This window comes from Cnephaeus nilssonii (assembly GCF_951640355.1).
Source record: "Cnephaeus nilssonii genome assembly, chromosome: 9".
In the NCBI taxonomy this organism is placed as follows: domain Eukaryota; kingdom Metazoa; phylum Chordata; class Mammalia; order Chiroptera; family Vespertilionidae; genus Cnephaeus; species Cnephaeus nilssonii.
Genome location: NC_137080.1, coordinates 24,436,993 through 24,449,033, shown reverse-complemented (window position 1 = coordinate 24,449,033; position 12,041 = coordinate 24,436,993). Strand labels below are relative to the sequence as shown.

Below are 12,041 nucleotides of genomic sequence, written 5' to 3'. Positions count from 1 at the left end.
TTGGCCCAGCTCTGTTCTACTTTTTCTGACCACCGCGTAGGTCACTCTCTGTCCTTTATGGGCCAGGCAAACCAGTAAGACCTCAAATTTTTCTTCTTACCCAAAGCCTTTCGGTGGTTTTATTCTCCTGGTAGAGTGTGAAATGCCTTAATAGCACCAGAAGCTGAAAAACAAAAGAAAGATTAATTAGATGTGATAGGTATTGATACTAATCATGCTTATCTCTGGAGTCAGTGAAAAACAGGATTTAGTGGGTAAAAGAATCCAAGTGGGCTTTTGAAAAAACTCTTACGGATTTAAATACACAGTCCCCACTGTATTTGTACCAGCTGTGAGCACACAATCTGGTTTATATTGCGAATGTCTATTTTTTGGTTCTTAAAGCTGCTTTTTTCGAATTTCATCTTATTGTTTCCCTTGTATATCCATCTGCTGAAATAAGGAAAAATGCTCTTGGAAAAAGTTGATGTTCAAAATGTAGAATGCAACTAATGTTTCCATATTCTCTCTCCATTTTTCCTTTTGTAGTATGACTATGAATATGACGAAAATGGTGACAGAGTCGTTTTAGGAAAAGGCACTTACGGGATAGTCTATGCAGGTCGAGACCTGAGCAACCAAGTCAGAATCGCCATTAAGGAAATCCCAGAGAGAGATAGCAGGTATAGTAATGGTGGTTAATAAAGAGCTGTTTCCTAAGGTATTTGGGGTTGTGTGTAGCCTTTTAGAGAATATTTTGGTGAAACGCTGTCTGAGAACTCTGTGGTTTTAATGAGCTCCCTGTGAGGTTAAGCTGCTGCATCATTCAGTGATTCAGTTATAAGACTGGTGGGAAAGGACAGCATCTCTGAGGTAACAGGGACAGGACTCTTAAAAAGAGTGGGAAGAAGAATGGCCCAGTGTGTGTTGGGCCCAGGTTTTGTCAGAGAGCGGTGGTTTGTTATCGGGGTACGTGGGGAACCAGCACTACCTGAAGCTGTTCAAAGCAGAGGTTCCAGTTCCCAGTCCAGCAGTTAAAGGAGGTTGGAAGTCGTCACTCCATCTTAACAACAGATAGAAAGCCAAACACACTGAGAAATCAGCAGCTCTTCTTAAGGGTTAGTTGTCGATATTAATGTTAAATTTGCTGGCTTATAAATGTTAGAAATCAGTTTTTTTTAAATGACTAACTCAAACAATTCTGCGTGTTGAGTCATCAGAGAAGTAAGATCACAGGACAAGCCGCTGCCTCCCAGATTGGAGAGACAGTCATAGAGGAGACCCACACTGTTGTGAGTTTTGCCTTCTGGAGCACCACTAGGTCCTCACAGTACATGCAGAAGAAAATCCCCTCACACTTCTGAGAGGGGTTGGGGGAAAGGAATCATTGTGAAATACACCAGAGCATTCTGTTCTTAGCAAGGCCTGCCCTGAGGAGAAAACATTTTTTACCAGGGCCTCGCCTATTGGGGTGTTATCAGAGCCTAACCAACCTGGGAGAAGGGAAATGCCCAACTCCAGCCCTTTCTAGCCATCCTGGCCCACCTAAAGGGTTTGGGGTGGACTGAGAAGCACTGGTGCAGTTCACAGCCCAGTGGCACAGGCTCACTAAAATACTAGAATGCTTCCCCTCCGAGAGTTCCTTTACCTGTTACACCATACCTGGCTTTCAACAAAAATTACAAAGCATACTAAAAGGCAAAAGGCACAGTTTGAAGAGACAGAGCCAGGATCAGAACCGTCTCAGATATGGCCATGATGTTGGAATAATCAGACCAGGAATGTAAAACAGTTATGATGAATATGCTAAGGGCTCTCCTGGATAAAGTAGGCAGCATGTAAGAACAGGTGGCAATGCCAGCAGAGAGGTGGAAATCCTACGAGAGAACCAAATAGACATACTAGCGATAAACCAGTAACAGAAATGAAGAATGCATTTGATGGGGTGGATGCCTAGCTCAATCTCTATGCTTGAGGCTATGTCAGTAGACTATTCTAAAACTGAAAAGCTAGGACTGAAAAAGAGAGGACAGAATACCCACGACTGTGGGACAACTACAAGAGGTATAACACATGCCTGCCTAGTGGGAATAACAGAAGGAAAAGAGAGAGAAAAGAACAGGAGAAGTTTTTGAAGGAATGGTATGAACCACACATAGTGGGGACTTTTTTTAAAAACAAGAAAGTTGTTCAGGGGAGAAACAGCACTGGTAACAGGATTTTCTGTTGCTCCTGGCTCTAGTGTTCTATTCTGCCATTGGCTTCTCCAACCACTAATTACCTCCTCCCAATCTCATGATTTCTGCTGCCCTAGTGGCTTTTGTTGTGTCTTCTTTCCATAAGATACTGCTCCCACAAAAACTGTATACATTTTCCATGTGTTGTGCATTCACACTCTGAAAGAGAAAGGATTGGATTGAGTCCAGTGTTACTAAAGTCCTTATTTGGCCAGACTTGAATGCCGGGCTGCATCATGGACTTACTTAGGCTTCCTCGAGTCCACTTTTCTGTGTCCATAGTGCTAGGGTCACATGTCCAGTTTTCTTTAGAAAGGACACTCTCTTAAGCTTCCTGGGTCATCTGTCTTCTCAGCCTCTCCACTTGGAAGTCTAAAAGGCACTTCCGGGTTAAGATGGTCAAAGCTGAACCATGGGTTTTTACCAAACCCAAATGTACTCTACTTTGAAGTATTCCATGTCTCAGTTAAGATTACCCCATCTATCCAGCTGTTCAGGCTAAAACCTAGGATTCATTTGGATTCCTATCTCTCTCTCTCACTTTGCATCAATTCCATCAGCAAGTTGTACTATTGTCTCAACCCCTGCAGTCTATTCTGAATTTTTCCACTCCCGTCACAACTCTAGGCCTCCAGGTCTCCCATCCAGACTCCCGACTGCAAATACCTTGTAACTAGGCTCTGCGTTCACTGTGTCCTCCACCCCAACTCCATCCCTCCTCAGAGAAGCCAGAGAGATCTTTCTGAAGTTGAAATCACATCTTGTCACTACCTCTTAAAACCCTTCAATTGTACCCTAGCTGGTTTGGCCGAGTGGATAGAGCATCGGCCTGCAGAATGAAAGGTGCCGGGTTCGATTCCAGTCAAGGGCATATGCCCGGGTTGCGGGTTTGATCCCCAGTAGGGGGCGTGCAGAAGGCAGCTGATCAATGATTCTCTCTCATCATTGATATTTCTGTCTCTCCCTCTCCCTTTCTCTCTGAAACCAATAAAAATATATTTAAAAAAAAGAAAAGAAAAAGAAATCATTTCCAAACTCTTTAAAAAATAAACACCCTTCAATTGTAACCAGCATAAAACCAGAACCCTCAGCATAGACATCTGCCTCCCTCTGTGGCCTCACCTCCTCTACTAGAGCCACTCTGACCTCTCCCTACCCATCAAGCACACCAAGGTTCATTCCCCAAAACTCAGCAGGATTGCCTCATTTTATCATTTAGTTCTCAGTTCAAATTCTAAGCCATCAGACAAGCCTTCTCTAACTACCCCAGGCTGAAAAAGACACATGAAACCTGTGTCCCAGCTCCCACGTCTCTCTCTGCCTCTCCATCTTTAGGGTGTGACTTGCACAGGTGACCTCTCTGCCTCCAGCCTCCAGATCCACATTCCTGGCAGGAAGAAGAAAAAGGAAGATAAACTTTTCCAGAAATATCCAGCATACTTTTACCAAAAGTAACCACCCCTTACTACAAGGGAGGCTCAGGAACTCAATAGCTTTTTAGCTGACCATTTGCTTCTCCAGACAAAATAATAGAAAGAGGAAGAACAGATGCTCGCTAGGCACACAGCTGTTGCTGTCTGCCACGCATGGTTTCATGTTTTCTATGCTATTGTTGCAGAGTTTCCTCTTTGAGATATATTTATGAATTCTTAAAACGGTGATAGAACTTATTCATTAAATACCCAGAATAATATGTGTCAATTTGTCATATTAAAATTTTTGGTAAATATTCCTAATGGTTCCTAAGTAATATATGCATAGAGTATATTTTGAAATAATAAGGGGTTGTCACTATCAAATTGCTACAGCAAACTCACTGATCTTTAGCAACTTCCCCTCCCCTTCTACCCCCAGATGAATATACTAGTAAGTAGGTACTTGGAAGAAAGCCACTTTTAAAATCATCTTTGTAACATAAGTTTATTCAACTGCCACTGTGCGCACAAAGCACACCAACAGCAGCAAGGTCGTGTTTTGTAACAGTGCATTTGGCGTAATGTGGGCTGTTCAGAACATGCATGATAGGCCCTTCTCTTGAGCACCTGGTACAGGGCATCTGCTTGTTATCAATAAAAGATTACAGCCCTAACCGGTTTGGCTCAGTGGATAGAGTATTGGCCTGTGGACTGAAGGGTCCCAGGTTCGATTCTGGTCAAGGACATGTACCTTGCTTTGCAGGCACATCTCCAGCGGGGGGTGTGCAGGAGGCAGCTGATCAATGTTTCTCTCTCATCGATGTTTCTAACTCTCTATCCCTCTCCCTTCCTCTCTGTCAAAAAATGAATAAAATATATTTTTTTAAAAAAGAAGATTACAGTAAAGTCTATCATATTATTGTGAGATGCAACACACAAGGGTGTTTCCATCTATGTGCCCTGGAGAGGTTTTGATGTTGCATTTTAAAAGATAGCAGTTAGGATAATTACTGAAGTAGTAGGATGGGTGTGAATAATGCATGATCCAGCATACTAAACATTGCCATCTGTAATGAAGGATCATAGCAACAAAAAGTATCTTGTGTGTTTCCTTCACACTCTATAAACACTTTGTTAGAGAATCAGAGTGTAGTAAGAGTGAGATAGAGGAAGTACACTATTATAGTCCCAGCTAGTTGTTAATCTCAGGTTGGCTTCTTCCTCTAACAGTCTAGACACCCCTGAGCTATTTATTTAGATCAGTTATTCTCTCCCCAGCTGTATATTAGAGCTAATTGGGGAACTTGTAAAAATACTGATACTCGGGTCCTACCCCAAAATTCTGGGTTGGGCCTATGATATTTTTTAAAGGCCTACCAAGGGATGCAAATGTCCATCCAATGTGGGAACCACTGGTTTAGATGGTTGTAGTGGGAATTTGACTCAGAGTAGGTGCTCTGGAGACAATATCCTATCTAATAAAAGGCTAATATGCAAATCAACCCAACGGCGGAATGACTGGTCACTATGTTGCACACTGACCACCAGGGAGCTGCCCCCTGGTGGTCAGTGTGCTCCCACATGGGGAGCACTGCTAGGCCAGAAGCTGGACTCATAGCTGGCTAGCACAGCTGTGGGGGCGGGAGCCTCTCCTGCCTTCTCGGCAGTGCTAAGGATGTCCAAGGGAGAGCGGGCCTAAACCATCAGCTGGACATCCTTTGAGGGCTCCTGGACTGTGAGAGGGTGCAGGCCAGGCTGAGGGGACGCCCCCACTCTGAGTTTACAAATTTTGTGCACTGGGCCTCTAGTAGATTAATAACTTTTCAAAGCAGAATATATGTAAGCATCTCTGATCTATATCATTTCTTCTTTCCATTGTTACAGCTAATTGAAAATAAATAGGATTTCCTTATAAGTCCCATAGATAAGCATAGTTTATTGACCTGAACAAATTATAATTTTGTGCTCATACAGCGCTTGGCACTTATACTTTCACTTACACTTAGTGAGAATTGCTGGGTGTTAATAGTCATTTCCACATTGGAGAAGAATTCTTATTCCTAACTAGGATGAATCCTGATTATTATTGTAATTTTTGAGCTATCCTTTGGTTACCTAATGAGGAGGTAAGGGGGTGGCATATGTTTGTTTCTCCAGGATCTTAAATTTAAACAATCGTAATTGATTTTCAATAGAGGGTCAGGAGATGGAAACCTTTGGTTCATCACAAACTGAGTCACTTGATTAAGATCATATTGTCATCTTGATAAACCTGTACAATAAGGCCAATATTTGCCACTAATTTATTTCATGCATATCAAGAGCAATCTTCATAGTTAAGAGTCATTACCTAAGCATCTTATTGGTAACATTTTTTACTGGTATTTCTTGTGTTAGCTCATTCAAGCAATTATCAAAATGGTGGTGTTCTTCACTGATATCCTGTTAAAGGGCTCAGGTTAATAGCTGCCTTGATAGTTCCTAGAGCTATTCTAAAGGAAGATAAAAGGACTAAAAGTCATTGTTTGTTGTTGGCAGTTTTCTGATTATTAGTTCACAGCTTATAAAAGTTTGTTTAAATTAAACAAGTTTGGATTTTTGTAATCTAATATTGCTTTAGTTTATCCTGAAAAGCTTCATGAATAAAGTATTATTCAGTACTAACCAATTCTAATATTTGTTATTGACATTCAAAAAAAAATCCATCCTGCCTATATGGATTTACCATAGTAAGATCTGAGCTCTGCTTGCATGTAGGACTGAAGCAAGTTATGATACATCACATTTGTACTTAATATGGCTTAGTAGTCAGTGCCTTTCACACCTGTAGCCTTCATTGTAGAGCAGGGGAAAAAATTCGGGAATAGTTTTGATAGTCTCTTTATCATTGCTGACATCTTGCCATAGTTATTTGTATAATAATTATATTAGAGCTACAGTGGTTTCAAGACTATGAGTCTGCAAGTTTTATAGTTCCTCAAATCGTCATCAAAAGAGTTGTTCTGTCTGTTCCAGAAATATGAAATACTTTCATTTTATAATTTGATAAAACAACATATACCAAGTACATGATGTTGAAGTCTGGTTTAAAGCTGTATAGTGTATAGACTTGGTTGGGATTGAACTTTTTTTAAAGCCTGATATAATAGAACTAGAGGCCCAGTGCACGAAATTTGTGCACTGGGGGGGGGGGGCGGGGGCTCAGCCCGGCCTGTACCCTCTCACAGCCCATGAGCCCTCAGGGGATGTCTGATGGGGAGTGGGCCTAAGCCAGCAGTCAAACATCCTTAGTGCTGCCATAGAGGCGGGAGAGGCTCCCGCCACCGCCTCTGTGATCGCCAGCCATGAGCCTGGCTCAGGGCTTCTGGCTGATCAGTGCTTGCCCTGTGGAAGCACACTGACCACCAGGGGGCAGCTCCTGCATTGAGCATCTGCTCCCTGGTGGTCAGTGAGCATCATAATGACCGATCATTCTGTCATTCAGTCTATTTGCATATTAGCATTTTATTATATAGGATTGGTGAACACAGTAATGTGAGGATTTCAAAGCAAGGGGCTCAAGGAAACTTGGCATATAAATGGAATAGTAAAGATACGTTGTTATGAGACCAATGGAATTATGGCCAGTGAGGCCATACTAAGTTATATTAGAGACAGCAAGCTATGTGGCTTATTTCTATTTTCCTGGGTTCAAATCTTAATTCTGTCACTAGCTTTGCAATCTGGGGCAGATAAGTCATCCTCTTTATGAATCAGTTTCCTCATCTGTAAAATGGTCATCTTAATAGCCTTAATGGGGTGGTTGTGAAAAATGAGTTAATATATACAAAAGGCTTAGAAAAGTGCCTGGCACATTTCCCCTCAGATCCTACCAGGCCTTCAACTTCACAGAATTTATGTTATTAGGAATAAAGGCCTCAGATGGTCATATTTGATTTTATATATGGGTATAATAGCTGACAGTTTCGTTTTACATTGTGTAAACTTATATGCTGAAGTCTGTCTAACACAATTGGCTCATCGACATTTGCATGTATTTTAGATACTCCCAGCCCCTACATGAAGAAATAGCATTGCATAAGCATCTGAAGCACAAGAATATTGTCCAGTATCTGGGTTCTTTCAGTGAGAATGGTTTCATTAAAATCTTCATGGAACAGGTTCCAGGAGGTAAGAGATGTTTTTTTCCTTTAAAAACTACAAATTTCTATGGCCTTGAAGAGGAGTAAAACTGAATGGGATATACAGGTTTACAGGTCTTAATTGGTCTGAGTTAAAAGAAAAATTAGCCACATTGCATTACCTTCCATTTTTATTAGAAAACATAAGTATCTGAAATCATTTTAATATCAATCATTGTGACTTGGATTAAGGTTAGCGAATGAGTGGCTTTTTACTACTTACTATTTGATAATGAGCATCTTCAGAGCAATGACACTTGCCTCTTCATATATGAGCCCTTGAATCAGTACAGTTCCTGCACCACTGTACGTAACCAATAAATGTTAGCTTAAGTTAGTGTTACTTTATTAATGTACTTTAAGAACTCATTTGGATTAAGATTTTATCCGCTGTTTTTCCCTACTTTACAGGAAGTCTTTCGGCTCTCCTTCGTTCAAAATGGGGCCCATTGAAAGACAATGAGCAGACAATTGGATTTTATACAAAGCAAATACTCGAAGGATTAAAATACCTCCATGACAATCAGATAGTTCACCGGGATATAAAGGTAGGATGAACTAGGATTCATTTTTGTATGTTCCTTGTTGGGTAATTGTTTTATTTGCAAAAGCCATGTTATGTTATGGGTATTAACTTAGAATGGTGAATAAATAAATCTTAGAAATAGAAGATATTGCTCTGTCCTGAATCAGTTAATAATTGATAATCATATTGATAATCATATCTTATCCACGTAAGGAATAAACTCCTTAACCATGTTCAACCAGCAAAGATAGAGCTTGCACTACGTGCCTGGCACTGTTCTGTGTGAGTTTTGGCAGAACAAAATGGAACAGGAGGATGGTCCCTGCTTCTGGGAGTTTAGAGGCTGGTTAATCTTTGTATCCTTGCCCATAGTATCTACTCAGTAAATATTTATTGAATCAATGAATAAATGATTAGAAGGGAAAAAGAGCCCTAACCGGTTTGGCTCAGTGGATAGAGCATCGGCCCGAGGACTGAAGAAGGGTTCTGGGTTTGACTCCGGTCAAGGGCATATACCTTGGTTGTGGGCTCGATCTCCAGTAGGGGTTATGCAGGAGGCAGCTGATCAATGTTTCTCTCTCATTGATATTTCTAATTCTCTATCTCTCTCCCTTCCTCTCTGTAAAAATCAATAAAATATATTAAAAGAAAAAAGAAATCTTCATTTCTCACAACCATCACATATTCATGGATTAAAGGAATATTAGATAACTTAGTAGATTCTCTTTAAAATGCAAATATTCAGAACTAAATTTCTGACAAAGGCTGGACTATGGAAAGTAAATTAATATTTCTACCCTAAAATCAACCCAAATGCCTATTTATTTGTGATATTTCTTATTATTCTAGAAAAATAAGTAATACAACATAGAAAAGAAAGTAAAGTGACTAGGGAATTATGACTATCATAATTCAACTTATTATACATGCACCATGCATAGTCAACCCCTGTAGCAAGCTCTAACTAACCATGTTTGACCTTATGACCCAACTGGCAATTGTGGACAACTGATAACATATAAACAAAAATGGTGTCAAGAATTCCTTGTTGAGATTAACTATTAATGAAGAATACAGAATTCGTGTCCTTATTTGCTCTAAGGACACCTTTTCTTATTGGATTTGCGAGCCAACAATACACAGGATTGGAAGAAATGTAATGTTTTTTTATTAAAGGCCTCTCTTTTCTAGGGTGACAATGTGTTGATTAATACCTATAGTGGTGTTCTCAAGATCTCTGACTTCGGGACATCAAAGAGGCTTGCTGGCATAAACCCAAGCACTGAAACTTTTACTGGTATGTTTTTGCAATGATGATACAGATCTTATGTAATTAAAGAAATAATTGCTGCATTTGAGCATAATGTACGAGATAAATGTAGTTGTTCTCACAAATATTAATGTTGATATCTTTTGATGATTACTGAAAAATAATACACAGAATTTGATCTGGCCCTTTTCTCATCTTGTACTTATATGACCTATTCAGTCTCCTTGCTTAATGCTCCTGAAGATTTTTTTTTTTAACTCTTCCTTTGTTTTTCTCTTCATGTCATTACTTCTCTCCTGTTTGGCCTATAATCAATATAACCCTGACAAGATTTTTTAAAAACATTTTTCAGCCTAACCTCTCTGTGATTCTTACTCATACCTTAATCACTTCCCATGTGGCCTATGAATTCTCTCTTTTCTAATCTGTTTACTCCCTGTGATGCATTCCCCTGCTCACAACATAAATAACTGCAGGATTTCAGTCCCTTTCAATCCCGAAAGAGGAAGTGACTCACCAACTCAGAAGTGGGGTGGGGAAAGAGCTTTCCTCCGAGGTTAGGCAACGCAACCACTGCGCAGCCTTTAGAGCAAAGTCCTGGGAGGGCAGAGACACCGGGGCTTTCTAAAAAGGCAACAGTGGCCAAGAGGAAACCAAGACTCAGAGAGATTCATGACTGCCCAGCAGTCACCGGGAGGCATCTGAAACTTCAGCCCTGCTCTCCATTCCAAGTTCTTAGCACTCCATTCTGCTATTTCTCATGAAGTATTATTATTATGAGAGAAAGATTTAGGGAGAAAAAAAGATAATGAACTAAGCGAAATGGCCAGATGTCCCCATTTCTTAGTTCTGTGAGGTAGGTGGTAGTACCTCCATTTTTCAGATGAGGAAATTGATAGAAAATGGACATCGAAGTCACAACAGTTTATAAATGATAAGGCCCAGATTTTTTTTATCTACCCTTTGCTCTCTGCTCTGACCTTCTTGCTTCAGTCAGTATTTCTCTCCACCTTGCTGAAGTATCTATTCTGGAAGCCTGGAAGGGGGAAAAGAGAGAAGTTCCATACACTTTTTCCTCAGAACACCCCATCAGCGACACCTCTGGCCTAGTTCCTACTCTCACAGCAACGGGAATTTCAGGGTAAAGAGTTAAACACATTTAGAATGCTTTTTTTTTTTTTTTTTTTTTTTTTTTTAGCAAAATTGGATCTAATTTATTAGTAACGTTACATGTCTTGACGTTTCTTTTCTCATTCTGTCTCAGTTTGGCAAGAGACATTTTAGATGCTTCCAAGACTCAGTAACTTCTGAGAGGAAAATCCCTACTTTCAGACTCTTTATTTGGGCAAGATGTTAATTTAATATCTCCTGATAATCTTGAAAACATTTTTTGTTCGTTCTCGAAGGAGTTCTAGTAAAGTGGTCATCCAGGGCCCTGTGCTGGTATTTCTCTCAGTGGCCTCACGTGGTGACATGTATGATTCATGTGCTGAGTCTGTCTCCAGCGCTGGTGAGGAGGGCAGGGCGTGCGGACCTGGATTCTCGGCCGTAGGCCTCAGAACTAGCCACGTCCCTGGTGCTTAGTCAGCCTCTGATGAACTGCGCTGAGACCTCGGTCCATTTCACCGCCTGGTCATGTGATGAGAGGGAAGGCAGCAGCGACCACCATCTATAGAGTGTATACCCAACTGTGCTAAGTGCTTTATATATGTTATTTCACCGAAATTCATATATCAGCCCTAATCCTTAGGTATCATTATCCTAGTTTAGGGTGAGAAAATGAAGGTTCAAAGACGTTAAGTAGCTTGCCCAAAGTCACAAAGCTAGTCAGTCATAGAGCTACGCTTCAAACTAGACGTAACATGCCGAATGGAATTAACTTCTCCTCAGACCTGTTCCACCCACACTTTTCCCCATCGCAGTTAATGGCCACTCCAAACTTAGAATTATCCGTGGTGCGTCTCTTTTCTCACACTCCAACCCAATCCATCAGGGAAACCTATTGGCTCTACCTTCAAAGTGTGTCCAAAATTGGAATAGTTCCTCACTGCCTCCACTACCACCTGCATTTCTCACCTGCGTTACCTCAATAACCTCTTCTCCCTGCTTCCTCTCTCTCTTTTTTTTTAATATATTTTATTGATTTTTCACAGAGAGGAAGGGAGAGGGATAGAGAGTTAGAAACATCAATAAGAGAGAAACATCGATCAGCTGCCTCCTGCATACCCCCTACTGGGGATGTGCCCGAAACCAAGGTACATGCCCTTGACCGGAATCGAACCTGGGACCCTCGAGTCCGCAGGCGGATGGATGCTCTATCCACTGAGCAACACAGGTTAGAGCCCTGCTTACTCTCTTGCCCTCTATGTCCATTCTCAACCCCAGCTATATCACTCAGAGACCGCAGTGGCTTGCTACTTCTTTCACAGCAAA

At 40.9% G+C, this 12,041-nt stretch overlaps 1 protein-coding gene across 2 annotated transcripts in view; it reads left to right on the top strand.

Annotated features, from left to right (window-relative positions):
- MAP3K5 (mitogen-activated protein kinase kinase kinase 5) overlaps positions 1-12,041 on the top strand; it is a 159,124-nt gene that overhangs the window by 112,672 nt on the left and 34,411 nt on the right. For both annotated transcript variants that reach the window (XM_079780409.1, XM_079780408.1), the window contains 4 exons: positions 529-662; positions 7,674-7,801; positions 8,224-8,360; positions 9,530-9,635. In XM_079780409.1, coding sequence (XP_079636535.1) covers positions 529-662; positions 7,674-7,801; positions 8,224-8,360; positions 9,530-9,635 — 505 coding nt within the window. The remainder of the gene's footprint in view (positions 1-528; positions 663-7,673; positions 7,802-8,223; positions 8,361-9,529; positions 9,636-12,041) is intronic.